This window comes from Lepisma saccharinum, chromosome 14 (genome assembly GCF_977018435.1).
Source record: "Lepisma saccharinum chromosome 14, izLepSacc3.1, whole genome shotgun sequence".
NCBI classification, from domain to species: domain Eukaryota; kingdom Metazoa; phylum Arthropoda; class Insecta; order Zygentoma; family Lepismatidae; genus Lepisma; species Lepisma saccharinum.
The window spans coordinates 65,297,301-65,313,650 of NC_139242.1; the positions used below are offsets into that span (position 1 = coordinate 65,297,301).

The 16,350-nt window shown below is 36.4% G+C and overlaps 1 protein-coding gene across 1 annotated transcript in view; it reads right to left on the reverse strand.

The window, feature by feature from the left end:
* Positions 1-16,350, reverse strand: part of LOC145998390 (uncharacterized) — a 62,347-nt gene continuing 45,997 nt past the window's right edge. The window contains exons 8-15 of the mRNA XM_083134795.1: positions 11,908-12,081; positions 7,773-7,895; positions 7,451-7,532; positions 4,788-5,082; positions 3,907-3,963; positions 3,481-3,586; positions 2,544-2,650; positions 1-170 (exon numbers count right to left, since the gene is read on the reverse strand). Of these exons, the coding sequence (XP_082990921.1) occupies positions 22-170; positions 2,544-2,650; positions 3,481-3,586; positions 3,907-3,963; positions 4,788-5,082; positions 7,451-7,532; positions 7,773-7,895; positions 11,908-12,081 (1,093 nt within the window). The 3' untranslated portion in view covers positions 1-21. The remainder of the gene's footprint in view (positions 171-2,543; positions 2,651-3,480; positions 3,587-3,906; positions 3,964-4,787; positions 5,083-7,450; positions 7,533-7,772; positions 7,896-11,907; positions 12,082-16,350) is intronic.

Genomic DNA, 16,350 nt, shown 5'->3' on the forward strand with positions numbered 1-16,350 from the left:
GGATGGCTTCGACGTCCATAATCATACAATATTTGCAGAATTTATTTTTTCCTCTTCATTTTCCACTTTCAGAAGTAGGAATATTGGCCGCACTAGAAGAAAGTACAACAATTCTACCACACTCATTAAACTAGCTCCAAGAAATAGTCCGAAAACTCCTCCCGTGGACACTGAAAAAAAAGAAGAGATTTAAGCAATGTTTTATTTATTAATTTTAACATTCACACAAACAAACAAAATAAGTAATTCAACTACGTACCACTGCAGGTGATATATTTATGTAGGTTTCTTTATCGAAGAATAACTATTCTTTAATTATACGTCATTTTTCCTTCTGTTACGGCACAGTATCAAAGAACTTAAATCGGTTTCTGCATTATTAAGTATTATATATTTTCAACAATTGCACTTCTAATATTCCACATCTAATCAGCACAGAAAATTGCGAAAATGTATGTGACCATTTCATATTTTTACTCAGGTTATAATGTAGAATGCATATCGATTTTGGAGTTGTTTTAAAGTTCTTGGAGGAGGACCATCTAATACATAAGATCTGACACTAAATATATCTTACTTAGTGCACTATACATTATGATCTTGTCCATGCAATCTTTTGAACAAATATGTAAAATAAAACTTAATTTAAAGTATGATATATTCGCTGATTTCAACGAATAAATCCCATACAAAAACATATTGGTAACAAACTCTTTGCATATCTCTGTCTTTTTTTAGTTCCGTATTCATGCATTTTTCTGGCCACCCTTTCAATGACTTGTATCGTGGTACAGATATATAACTTATTTTCTTAACCATGTCGAATTTTTAGCGTAGAGATCTCAACACCTAATTGAATCGACAAGTTTTCTCCATGAAAATTGGAAATTCTCAACACCTAATTGCAAAAGTTGTTTAAACAGGAATGTCCCTCTTTTTCCTCCTTATTCCAGGAGTGAGATATACAGGGAGGAAATTTGTATCCAGCTACCGGTGACATTATAGCAGTCAGTCAAAATGGCGGAAGTGAAAGACATCCGTCACAAACAACAAGCAGTAATTGAATTTGTACTGGTGGAAAACGAAAGTTTGGTATATATTCACAAGCGATTGTGTTCTGTCTACAGAAGTGTTGTACTCGATAGAAGCAGTCGGACGCTTGGCTAAGAGAATCAAAATGTCAAAATGGGAAGTGAAGCTGCATGGTTTGTCATAATCGGAACAACCATCTTTTGAGATATCGATCGATGGGGTTGTTCTTGTGGATGTGCTGCCCCGAGGTGCGACGGTTAATTATGACTCTTACATCAGCAAACTCCACAAACTCTTGCAACTCCGACGAGTGTGATCTAACAGAAACCCTTGCTCCTTCACGACAATGTCCGCTTGCACACAAGCCTGAGGCAACAATGGAGGCAACCGAAATTTGGTTGGACTGTGCTCCACCATCCACCCTACAACCTGGATCTTGCTCGTCAGTCCTCTCTGTTCTGCCCAATGAAGGACGCAATGCACGGAACAAGGTTTGAAGACGACGAAAGTGTTGTTGTCAAAAGATGGCTACGGGAACGAGATATGAACTGGTACAGGGATAACATAAATGCCCTCGTTCTGCAAACGTGTAAGGCCATAAAACTGATAGAAGAATTTGTAAAAAAATAACACATGTAGCTGAAGCATGTATGTACCTTTGCTGAGCATGAATTAACTCATTTATGTTGAATAAAAAGTTTTCAACATAAAAATTGAGACATTACTTTTTGAACAACCCTTGTAGATATGAAATTTCATATTGGAAATTTTTTAAAAGAAGGGTACCTCTTATTTGTTATACAAGGTTGAATTTCACATTTGAAGGTCAAATTGCCAAGAGCATAAGGAATATAGAATGTGGCATTCCAAATGAAAGCTTCATTTACAAGTTTGAAACCACAACAACTTTTAGTTTCATCTTCACCGAAGATCTGTCTCCCGCGTGGCAGTCAGAAGCCCTACTGACTAGACGACCGCGTGTTTATTTAATTCCTGCATAATTATGTCAAAATAACAGTAATCTCTATGCTTAAATTGCCACATGATTTTGCAATATATTTATTACTATATTATGCAGCAGCAACTTCAATTAATTCTTGTCAACAATAAAACTAACTGTTATTAAAACAAATAGCCGCACAACCGGAAGCACTAGTGGTTCGGATCCCATTTTAAACTGTATGTCCAGTCCAGATTAGCCTTTCTCCTCATAAGGTGGACTTAAAAAATGAAACAAACAAACAAAAAGCCACCCTTATGTAATCATAAATAAGGTTTTGGCGCTAATTAAGAGGGTTGCTCTGATTTGATACCCAGTCCTTAAGCCGCCCCTGTTAATGTTATTCATTCAAGATGAGGAACACAAAACAAAAGGTAACTTTGAAGCCATATAACTCTAGAGCTAGTGGCTCTAGAAGAAAAAAAATATTATTTATTAACTTCACGTTTCTATTATTATAATGCCCCATATCACCCCCATATCACCTGATAAACTTAGTTTAACTTCGTACCTGCAATGTCAACCAAACTACGCACAACTTTCAATCGACGTCTAGATTTGCCAAGTGATACACGCAGAAATTGTTCGCAGTAACGGCCAATACTTGTAACCCCACTTCTGAAACAAGAAAAGCAAAACTTGATATTGAGTGTAGTAGTGACATACTAAAGTACTGCTACGTACCTGTAGCATATAAATAATAAATGCCCTATGCAAGCAGTATGATAAATTTAAGCAAGCCCGTTGCTCGTAAACTCGATTTCTTACTTAAACACTCTACTCGCATCTGAACTCGACAATACTGTAGAAACGAGTCTGTACTTGTTTTCCAGCTGCTTGGAGAACAAGCAATTATGTCGTAATTATGATTTATACTTTTATGTGGCGCATTATGCAAGTACTTACGTAGTGTGCTGAGTGTGACAAAGAAGACGAAATATTCACTTCAGAAAATATCTCTCAGAAATCGAAATATTGTATGCATAATTTATTTAATTAACTTCACTATATGTGCATACGTGCGAATGTAAGTAACTATGAATTGCATCCGAATATATTTAAAACAACTGCATACGCTTTTTTTGTCAACAACTTTCTCAGATAATTACATGAGCAGAAGTCTTGTAATATTGTAGACATTGTCCTATGAACTTTTTGTATTAAATTTAATATATTACTTTATTTGATCAATCACTGCAAATGTTTAAAACACGTTAAATTTTTACTTTCGTCAGTTGTGTTGTTGTGCTGTAGTTTAAGCACAATACGATACTTGAGTCAGGAACAAGATTATATTTGAAAACGCAATAGAAGTACTCGTGTTCTGATTTTGGCTATCACATATTGTGGGATTGTTTCCCATACAATTACTAAGCGAGAGCACATATCTTAACTTTTGAGAAGTACGTATAGCGAATTACAAATGCAGTGTAAGGAATGGTACTTACGACATAACCCTGATATGCTCCAAGCTTTGTTCGAGACAACTAAGAGGACAGTCACATGTGAGTCCCTGGCCTTTTCTTATGATTGGATTCACTGGTTTCAGAAGATCTTCAGTAGGATAGAAAAGCAGACGAAAGTGAGGAAGAGTTTCAGTGTGAATATATTTTTCACATGATTGATATTTGATATTTTCGGAAATTCGGAAATTCTTAATATGAATAATGAAAACATTTAAAAAGGTAATAGTTTGGTTGCCTAGTTGGAACCTTTAAACATAAAATATTCAACATATTTCGATCAGTAATTTCACTTTAGACATTTTTTTAAAATTTCAACACAGTTTCTTGAAATTTTGCAATATTTCTACTCCTATTACTTTATATTCAATCAGTTTAAACACTAAATAAATCGCAGAAGTTTATTTTTACCTCTGTTATCTTCCCTGAGGCATTTTTCTCCATCTTCATCACAAATCACCTGATTTCCTGGAACAGATGAAAAATCGAAGAGCGTTTAAATCAATAAGAAAGTTACTGTTTTCAAAGGACAATAAAGTATTTCAAGGAAATTAATTTTAAATAAACTTTCACTTCACGATTCGAAAAATATTCTGAAAGTATGACCTGCATCACGCATTGCAAATACTAATAATATCGGAATTTATTTGATAGTGAAAGTACAAATGACTCTATTACTATAATAGAACCATATGTGGTTTAGTATTTGATGGTCTCCTTTCAAAATTATGGAGATGAAGAGGACAAGTCTTTATACCCACTTCCTCTAAGACTTAGATAGAGAATATGTTACCTCTACCTCCGAACAAAGTCGAAGTTCATTTTAAGTCCACTTTATCATCAGACAGACCAATCTTTACTGGGCAGTGAAGATACAGTGAAGCTCCAAGAAATTAAGACAGAATGTGAGAGAAACCATTTCACACAAGAAGCTAACTTTGTGGCACGAGAATGAAGCTACGCTAAATATCTCAACCAATGAAGTCTTGCAAATTCAACAACAGTGTGTAAAGCAATGAAAAAGAAACAACCAGTGTAAAGAAATACACAGTTCACTGATATCCTAGTGCAATTTCTATATGATACATGTAAATTACCTATATTTCTCATGTTATTCAATAGCAGAATTAACTTTCTTGTGAAAAAGCAGACATCTCTGCTAAATGTGTGTATGTGAAACCAAAAATAGATGGTAATGCCTCCAGAGCTTTGCGTTTTACACACTGATGATGCATATTAAATAAAGAAATAACTAACAACGTTAAACATGAGCCAGCATTCCAAAACCTTACCCCCGCCATCCCCCACGATGGAGTCCGTGCAGTTGCAGAGCTCCATCTTCCTCTGGACGCGGCACTGGGTCAAGCACGCCGTGTGGCTGTAGTACTTGAAGGCCCACATGCCGTGGTTCTCATCCGGGAACCTGCAGCCCCTGGAGCCCAGAGGGACACTCCTCACGTCCTCGTCCGCCACCTCGTCTATCACGATGAAGCTCGCTTCGAACTTGTCGAAAGCCGAACGCATAAAGATAGACTCGTGGAAGAAACCGTCTTGTAGAGGAACCTCGTAATGTCCATGGAGAAACAACTGCAAACAAATAAATAAATAAACAATTAACTAAATGAATGAATAATACATCCAAGGACAAATTTATTTATTTATTTATTGAGAAAATTTCAGATACAGCACAGGTGGCCATTTTACACTGAAATTGTCAACAATGAGAAAGTAATAATTATAATAAGCATAAAAATAAAAAAAAATAAATAAAAAAAATAATTAAGAGTAACAAAACAACATAAAAGTGAATAGCAAATGAACAAAAAAAAAAATAAGTAAAAGATGGCACTAAAAAAAAGGTAAAGTGCTCCCCTGTGCTTAGCACCACGCCATGAAGGCATATAGGGGGTGTGGGGGTAACGTCCCACACTTTCTTGATCCGGTCGTGAGTGGGGATGATGTGATCAGCATCACGCCCCTGACCGCCTTTACCCCCAGGGTTTCCCCCAGGTACCCATGTCATTCGACGCTGGGTGGGCGCCGGGGCCGTTTCCAACGTTAGAAAAGTTCCCGGATTTGAACCGGCTGGGGATCGAACCCAGGACCTTTAGCATGGTAGTCAGACGTTACCGACTGAGCCACGTGATATTAATTACAAGCATTTCTTCTGATGGAAGACCGAAAGGCGAACTCGGAGGAAAATATATCAATATTTGAGGGGAGATCATTGTATTGTGCTGCAAGTCTGTAAAAGAGAGATCTTTTTTGAATTTCTAGTATAGGTTTTTTTTTTTGTATAAAATAATCTTGTGTTGCGTGTTGTGCGCATAGGTACTCGAAAGTGGAATTCCTCAAGAAGTGTGTTGCAGCGGATTTTGCCATTCACAATGTTGTATAAATAACTGAAATCATTCTGCAAACGTCGCTGATAAGCAGTTTGTAAGTTTAGAAAAGACAAGAGATGCAGAGATGAAAAATTGCGTAATGAGGGAACCCTGTGACGGACTATCCTATAGCTAGGAAGAAGTGAAACACTGAACCGATTCTGGAGAGCTGAGTGGGACACGCCATGGACCAGACGGGAGAGCAGTATTCTATTATTGGGGAGATGAATGATTTGAAGTACAAGGTGAAGGCTGAGATGTCACTAATTTCAGCGAAACGGTAGAGTAAACCTAAGAGACGCATGGCCTTTTTTTGTGGTGCATAAAATATGTTCCTCAAATGTGAGCCTTTGGTCGAAAACAATGCCTAGGTCTTTGTGAGAGGATACTTCTTTGATGTTATTAAACAATCCTAATATTCTTATAATTACTAAAACTCGTAGTAACTAGAAGGTAGTTCTGACAACTAAAACGTATTCTTTTCATAATTGATGAATATCAAATACTGAGGAATACACATAGATGAGTCTGTTTTGAGGTACTGTTTGGCAATATTTCCAAAGAAGTATGATCAGTTGAAATTGATTGTTCGTGATACATACGCGTAGATTGGTAGGAGAAGAAGTGTTTGTGTATATATTATGGAGACGAAGTTTCTACTAATCAAACGGAAGCCTTTATCAGGTCCCTCGAAAAGATATCCCGGCAAAATGAGAAATCTTATTTAAGTACAGTCCAACACTTCTGGGTTGGAACACAGTAATTGAATTTCTATGAAATCGTTACAACCAAGAAGTGTCCATTACTGTACATAAACATTTATTTTCATATGAATTTGGTTGTGTTTACACGGACATTAGTAAGAACTTTACAGATAGATGGGTATTCGCTTGCAAAATTGGAGGCGATACTGCATGTATTTGTTTTGAAAGATGTTACTGGATTTTCCCCACCACTTGAAAATTTCTCAACATATCACACTGCTAATGGAATATCTCCAGTTTCCCATAATTAAATATTAGTCCTAAGAAATTGCATGCGATAATATCATTAACCAATATTCACGTTTAGACATATGATATTATTCGCAACTTAGCTATTTTACTGTATCATTAAGGAAAAAATAAAATTGCCATGAAAAATTATGTTTATATTTCCTATGTATAATTAATTTGTTAAAGTGCTTGCTAAAGTTAAGTAATTTAAAATTGTTTTCTTCAAAAGCAGAAATATGTTTGTAATTATAATGACCATTCAGAACAAATACTCTTTATTTGACAAATTTGACAAATACAATAAACAGTATTTTTTGAATTGGATTTCAGCTGCATTACACATTTTTCTGAGATTAAATTCCTTTATTGAAAAGACTGGTGTTTACTCACTCACTACAAAGCATTAAATATATACGAGGGACTGAATTTTCTACTGAAATGGTACAAAAATGATAGTTTGAATAAAAATTAAGATTCAATATTCTCCAGAACACCAGTTATGATCATACGTACAGACTTAAATAACTTCAACGAGGATTACAAATATATATTTCATAAGAACATATCTGTACTTACTGTACTGCTTTCACCTGTCCACAAAAAGGAAGCGCTAACAATAACATCTTGAGTATCATTGAGAGTGACACTAAAAGTTTTTCTGAAATATAGCACATTATAATTAGTGTTGATTGAACTTCTGGGGGAAAATAAATTACACACAGAAAGCATTTATCACAAGATTGGTGTCTAAACAGTTATAAAAATTCTCCAGCACTTCCAACATTCTATCAATGAGAACTTATAATAATGAAAAAGTAGAATTAACTTCTAATTTGCTGGTTGTCCATTTATTAATTAATACGAACATAGTTTAAGATAAATTAATATTGTATCTTACCTTCCTTGATGCGAATATATAGAGTAGCAGTTTCGTATATCGTAGTATCCTTTCTCAAACAGTGCTTCACAATCGTAAAGGACACCGTTGATCTTGCAGTTGCGTATAAGATCTCTAATAGACCTAGAAGAGAAATTACATTCTTAATTGAGGACCTCTACGGAATATAGACCCAAGTCCAAAATTTCAAATTTTACAGGAGACACAAAAAACGTTATACTGATCTTGTTATTGGGGAGTATGAGTACCATTTTTATATTTCAAGTAATACAACGTATTTCCAACATTTTGCATGAAAATAAATTGTGACATATGTTAATACAGTTTAATAAAATATTATTTTAATTGTAAAATTACAGGCCCTTTTTTCGCGGAGACAATCTATTATGAGTTATTAACATTCTTGCTTGCGTTCTGTCAGATCGGCAAAACAAAAAATTCCACGTGATAGCCCAAAAACTCCTCTTTCCAACGTGGCTTGATGGTTTGTTCAATCTCAAATAGGTTCGACGTAAAAAAATTCACAAAGCGACCCATGTTTTTGGTACCGGTCGAACATTGAAAAGGATATTTTTTGGATATTTTGGCCCGTGTACCGACGGCTCTGGGGATTCGGATCGTACCACTTAGGTTACCTTCGGAATGGATACCCTTTCGATCGGCACCATTTTCGATTTTTTTTTCCCCCCTACCCGTTTCAGAGCCTACGCCTTGGGAAGAGTCCTTTTTGGTGCTTTCCTGGCTCCATCCACGAAAAGAACTCGGACCAAAGTTTCCCTTGGTTGCATTGTTTGAAGTTATAAACACGTTTTCCCCCATATTAATAGCAACAATCTACTACACCAACAACACCTGACCTCTGTGGAATATGGGTCCATGGACACAGGACCTTTTTAAACTAAGTGGAAATTTTTAAAATTGTTTTTTCAGTCACAAAATGATATTTTTGCACTTGACTTTATTTCATCATGAGTACATTAAGAGTACTTTAAACCTAAAAAGTCAATTTCAGAAAAAAGTGGACTTGGGCCCATTTTCCGTAGAAGACCTCATATTGAATACGTCGGGATGCGACAGGTGCCAAACCACATTTTCGTATTTGTGAGAAACACAGATTTGAACAGATTTGAAAAGAAGACTTGCACTTAACATTTCTTCTGCTACTCGTACTTTGTAGACTTGATAACGTCTGCAACAGATTTCCGTGTTATTTAATTTAAAACCTTTTGAAGGCATACTAGTATAATTGACGTTCGTACACATAGAGGTGCTGACTGTGCCAGTGACCATTATTTAGTAATTGTTAAATTAAGAGAAAGACTCTCAGTGATAAATCATAAGCAACAAAGTCTAAAAGTTCTAAAATTTGATACAGGAAAGTTTACTGATGAAATAATTAAGAAAGATTACCAAATTAAACTGTCAAATAGATTTGATGTTTTGCAGGATTTAAATGATGATGAAAATATAAATGAAACAGACGTAAATAAGAATTGGGAGCACATACGTAATTCAATAGAATCAGCAGCTAAAGAAAGTATAGGATACCATAAACCGAGAAAAAGTAAGCCATGGTTTGATAATGAATGTCATAATCTAATAGACATAAGAAATCAGGCTAGACTTAGGTGGTAAAATAACTCGGATGATACAAATCTAAGCAATTATAATAGAATAAAGCGAGAAGTTAACCGCATGTTTAGAAGTAAAAAAAAGAGATTACTTGAAAAGCAAAATTAACGAAATTGAAACAAACAACAAAAATAAAAATATCAGAGATTTATATAAAGGTGTAAATGAATTTAGAGAGGGGTGGCAACCTAAAGTAAACTTGATAAAAGATAAAGACGGTGATTTTCTAGCTGATCCAAGCGATATTCTAAATAGATGGAAGAACTACTTTAATGACCTTTTAAATGTTCATGTAGGAGATAAATCAGAAGTAAATGAAGTACACACAGCAGAACCTTTAGTTCCAGAACCTAACTTGACTGAAGTTAAAGATGCTATTAAAAGGCTAAAGAATAACAAAGCACCTGGCATTGATTTAATACCAGCTGAGTTAATTAAATATGGTGGAAATTCATTAATATGTCAAATTCATAAATTAATTTGTTTAATATGGAATAAAGAAGAAATCCCTCAACAGTGGGAAGAATCCATAATTGTTCCTGTGTTTAAAAAAGGTGATAAAATGAACTGCAATAATTACCGTGGAATTTCTCTACTCTCAACAACATATAAAATATTATCTAACATTCATTTAACAAGACTAACCCCATATGCAAATGAAATTATAGGTGATTATCAATGTGGATTTAAACGTAACAGATCAACTACAGATCAAATTTTTCACATCAGACAGACACTTGAAAAAAAGTGGGAATATAATCAAAATGTCCATCAGCTATTCATTGATTTCAAAAAAGCATATGATTCGGTCAAAAGAGATAAATTATATAATATATTAGTAGAGTTTGGAATACCTAAGAAGCTTGTTAGTATGATAAAAATATGCACCAGTGAAACAGAAAGTAAAATTCGTGTGGGTATTAATATGTCTGACAAATTTACAATTCATGATGGGTTAAAACAAGGAGATGCATTATCTCCATTGCTCTTTAATTTTGCCTTAGAATATGATGTATGGAAGGTAAAAGAAACTAAAGAAGGACTAAAATTAAATGGTGTGACTAAGTTGTTAGCATATGCAGATGATGTAGACTTACTGGGGGATGATGTGAATACAATTAAGAATAATGCTAAAATATTTTTCAAAACTGCTAAAGAGATAGGTTTGGAAGTTAACAAAGAGAAAACTAAATATATGCTTACAGGCCGAAACCAAGTGTTAGGTAATAATCAAAATCTAATTATTGATAACAACTCGTTTGAACCAGTTTCCAAATTCAAATACTTAGGAGTAATATTAACAAATGAAAATTATATTAAAGAGGAAATAAAAAGTAGGCTTAATTCAGGAAATGCATGTTACTTCTCTCTTCATAAACTTTTGTCTTTTCGTTTAATATCTAAGAAACTAAAAGTTAAAATATACAAAACAGTAATTTTGCCTGTAGTATTATATGGGTGTGAAACTTGGTCCCTTACATTGAAAGAGGAATATAAATTGAGAGTATTCGAAAATAAGATCCTTAGGAAAATATTTGAACCTAAAAGGGATGAGGAGACAGGTGAGTGGAGAAGGTTACATAATTTAGAACTACATAATTTGTATTCATGTCCAGATATCATTAGAATAATTAAATCAAGAAGACTTAGGTGGGCAGGCCATGTGGCACGAATGGGAGAGGAAAGAGGAGTTTACGGGATTCTTGTTGGGAAACCTGATGGTAAGAGACCTGTAGGAAGGCCAAGACGAAGATGGAGGGACAACGTTGAGATGGACCTAAAGGAAATCGGTAGGGATGGAAAAGAGTATATAGATCTTGCTCAAGATAGGGACAGATGGAAGGCCTGTGTTGCTGCAGCCATGAACCTTCGGGTTTAAGAGGGCTAGAGAGTTAGTTAGTTAGTTAGTTAAAACCTTTTGAAACTAAATGGTAAAAATAAATATGACTTGGCACTCTCTCGCCCCGAACTTTCCAATTCACAAAGTGCAAATTCTTATTCCTTATTTCATATTGGACAGGACTGGTTTGTTAGTGAAGTTGTGTGGACTGTGGAAAACATTGGGAGTTAAACTTCTATTGCACCAGCTTTCCTGAAAGAGAATGTTAGATGCAAAAGAACGTGGTAAATATGAATAGGCTATTGCTCCCAGAATTACGAAATTCCTGCTTACATTGCATTAGGGATGGAAAGTAAATGAAAACATTTTTGTAAAAAATAACATCAAGTTACAACATAATATAAAATTTGGATGTGATCAGTGCGGTATTTGAAAACTATGCACAGTGTACGGGGAAACTCCAGTAGGGATACATTGAAGAATAGTAATATTATATTCCTACACAAAGGCTAAAAAATTGCACCTCGAGAGGGATGTGCAGTAACCACAAAACAAAGGGGTGTTGTCCCTCATTTCCTTGTACAAATATCACCCTGAAAATACTGTAACTTTTGACAATATTAAGGTCTTAACATTTTGTTGAGATGGTATTTTGATACTTACCTGTTTCCTGGATTATTAAAACAGTGCGTAAAAGCAGGAATAATGGTATTCCAAGACAGAAAATTTGTTTCTATCTCGTAAGCTACTGAACTAAAGTAGTAAGAGTGTCCCAGCGTCCATGCAACAAAGGTCGCACATCCAGCCAGTGCGCACCAAATGATGATCCACACCACCCTGAAAAAGCAAAGGAAGGTCACATTACAGAATAGACGTGCCAGTTGCAAACTTGATATCAGGGCCGTACAGGGCTTAGAGCTTACTAAAGGGGCTAGAGTAGTATTCGTGAGGGCCCAACTTCAAAATACATGCATTACGTACAGGCCCGTAGCCAGGCAGGGGCCAGGGGGCTCAACCCTGAAACGAATTTTATAAAGTAATATTATAAATAGCAATTTTTCAAAATATGTGTAGTAGATGCACAAACTATCGTTATTTGGAGGTCAATAGCCCTTGGTTCACGTTACATGAAAATTATGTATTGTGCTGTTTGATTCATTTCATCATTTATCCTCATCGTCACAATTAAACTTTGAGTAGAAAAGTAGTGTAAGATTTATGAGCTGCAATGTAATAACAGCTTCTTGTTTAGTTGCTTTTATTAGGCGCATCCAGAAAGTAAGTTTCCCACTCGCCCACAGGTGGCAGGCCATGCGTATGAAACAGGTTTTGCGCAGGCGTTAGAGGCACATGCCCTGGCTAGTAAATGTCCTAGAAGACGCCTCCTGAAAGTCCTCAGTAGCGTCGCGACGGCGATGAAGCATGGCGGCTCTTATTCCATCTTCCGCCGCGTGCGAGGTTTGTTCGGTGATCAAGTTCTTGAACGCACAAAACATACAGCCTATCGAAATTCATCATCAGCTGTGCCAGGTGTATGAGCCAGACGTCATGAGCAAGCAGATGGTGCGTCGTTGGTACAGGACATTTTGCTGAAGGCCGGACGACGAACGCAGTGGGCGACCATCTGCCGTTAGGGACGAGCTTGTGGAGCAGCGCATATTGGAGGATCGTCGTGTCACGATCACGGAACTCAGCAGCCATTTCCCGCAGATTTCTCGGTCGTTGTTGCACGACATTGTTACCACGCGCCTCTTGTTCCGGAAATTGTGTGCCTGGTGGGTGCCAAAACCACTGACGCCCGAACACAAAGGAAAACGCATGGGCATGGAGTTGACATTTCTGCAGCGTTACCATAATGATGACGATTTTCTCAACCGGATCATCACAGGTGATGAAACGTAGGTTGCATACAGGACCTCAGAAAGCAAGCAGCAGTCCATAGGCGTCACAGTGGATCTCCATGCAGGACGAAGTTCAAACAGCCTGTGTCGGAGCAAAAAGTGATGTGCACGGTGTTCTGGGACAGACAAGGCATTCTGCTCATCGAGTTTCTGCCCAGAGGGGAGACTGTGAACGCTAACCGTTACTGTGAAACACTGGGGACATTTCGACGAGCCATTCAGAATAAGCGACGCGATACGCTCATTGCTGGGGTGATCTTGCTGCACGACAATTCGAAGCCGCATATGGCTAGGCGCACTGCAGCCCTTCTGGTTCGGTTGGGAGGTGTTCGATCATCCATCGTACAGTCGGGTCTCGCTCCCAGTGATTACCACCTGTTTTTGCACCTGAAAAAGTTCCTGTCCGGTCAACATTTTCACAGCGACGAAGAGGTTCAGACGGTTGTCACACAGTGGTTCGGCGTCCAGGAGACGGACTTCTACGACGCAGGTATACAGAAGTTGGTCCCACGCTATGACAAGTGACTGGTTTCCTGCGGGAATTATGTTGAAAAGTAAATGGACAAGTGCTGTATCTGTGGCAATAAATCATTGAATGAAATAATTTTTCCTTTTTGTGCACGACCTCAGGGAAACTTACTTTCTGGATGCGCCTAATATTAGAATCTGCTATAGAAATACAAAGTGGTTCTGAGTGAGCAATCGATGGCCGCAATTGTTTAACTTCATTTTAGAAAATTTGCTCTACAAGAAACAAGTGTGATGTAATGTAGGCACGTTCCTACATTCTCTAATATATCAGAATTAAATTTTGTTCATATTGCAATGATCTTTACAATATAACTCAGTCTTGCTTGTTCCATATCATTTTCGAATACATGCTGTCATTCATAATTGCCAACTTATAACAAATATAGGGAGTGGTAAGAAAGCTATTGTGCAAAGATATTTCAATTTCACAAATCTCCAAGTGAGCGAAGATTTTAAAATTCCCCAAAATAAATTGTAAATAATAATAAGAGTAACATAGTAATAATGTAACGTATGGCAGCTAGTCGATACACATTGATGTTTACGTCGGACTTTTTACGTTGGAGTGCTTCGCTTACAAGAAACTGAAAAACCCTATGATAAATACATTCAGAACTGCTCGAAAGAGACTCAAGAGCGATAAATACCATGATGCGCAGAGCCCAAATAAAGTTTCACTCTTCTATTAACAAATGGTTTAAACAGTCAAAATTATGTTATTATGAAAGCTATTCTGCATATCTAAGGATCACACAAACAGTCGAACACATTTCATGAAAATTTGAGGTAACCTCTACCCAGTGGCGGCGATTGGGTTCCAAAACCGGGGGGGGGGGGGCAAAGTGCAAAACTGGGGACAAAGACAGTAGCTATATTTCCCTTTGTATATAAGGTTTGGCATATTGCGGGGCCAAAAGTGGCGAAAATTTGGGGGGCGACTGCCCCATGGCCCCCTAATCGCCGCCACTGCTCTACGCCAAGTTATTTTGGCAAATTACTTAGAAGTCTATGTCTGTTGCTTTCTTATTTTAAGTTAACCTTACCTTATTTAAACTGTAATGTTTCCAGTGAAGAGACGAAACATTTGATACCTCAAGATACATACGGTACGTACACACTGTGAAATATTTTCGATGTTGTACGAACCCTATGTATACATACAGGTTGTTTCAAAATTATGTTTGGAGTTTACAAATTCAGAGTAGGATAGCTAATCACAATCATTAAACCTTGATGTGACGTTGCGAGCAACTGTAGCAGGTACACAGAATCTTTAATGCTTTCCCAAAAAACGATCCGGTGACTTAGGAGGGCAACTATATACCACTAAGTCGGAATGAGATTAAGAATCACATCTTAACTGCTGTGGAGTCAATGAGAACACGCTGGAGCGAGTATGGAAAGAATTCTTCTATCGTCTTGGCGTTTTACGTGCAAAGGAATTCACATAGAACACTCAGTCATAACGTATGATAAAAACTGTTAAGACTTTTCAATCATATTCTTGATTTGCTTGGGCGAGGTTCAGCCTGAAGCTGTTCTGCCACCTAACCCGTGTCATCGATTACATTTAAATTTACATTTCTTATGTTATTACAGTATTAATACAGTGTACAATAAACTGTATGATTTAGTTACAAAATCTATTGATAAAGTAATTGTAATAAATGTATGAATAAAATTATACAAAAATTGTGAAAAGACAACTACATAAAATAAAATAAAATGAATAAAAAATAAATAAAAATAAAAATATGTAGACAAAATACATAACATAAACATACAAGTTACATCATAGTATTTGAACACAATCTCTGCTCTGCCAAAAGAAAATTCTTTACTTCATTTCGGAAAGATTCTATTTTAGATATGCTCGACATGGTCTTAGGTAGGGCACTCCATATTTTTGCAGCAAAATATGAAAACGACGACTGATATGCCTGTGTGTTGCAGAGTGGAAGGTTAAATTTGAAATTATTTCTTGTATGGTGGCTGTGAACACTGGTGCGAGGGATCAACATGTCTGCCAGATACGACGGCTTGCCAGATGTAATAATTTTATGTATAAGGCAATATGTATGCAGTAGTCGCCTACGGTACATATTGAGGATATTCTTATTATTTATGGAAGGTAAAATATGTTCACGCCTCGGGATGCAAAATATGAACCGCATGCACGCATTTTGGCATTTTTGAATTTTTGCTTGTAAAGTTTTATTTATTCTACCAGAGTACACTGTATTTTAATTGTTGTATTAGTGTGCTCGACCGAACCAATAGCATTTCGAGTTCCAATAAATGTATAACATGACTTATTAGCATTAATTTTAAGGCCATTTGCATCACACCATGTTTTTATCGCACTCAAATCATTACGTATGTATTCAATACTTATGGCAATTTCTGTTGGATTGAATGATTTGGTTAGTTGAGTGTCATCAGCATATGAATGTACGTTACAGTATTTGACAACTGAGGGAAGGTCTGCAATATAAATCGTAAACAACAAGGGACCTAGTATAGATCCTTGTGGAACACCAGATGAAATATATAAATTATTAGATAATAAAGTAGGCGACAGTTTTACACGTTGATTTCGGTTACTTAGATATGAAAAATACCAGTTAAGGGTAGATTGTGAAAAACTGTAATATTTCAGTTTACTGAGCAGTAA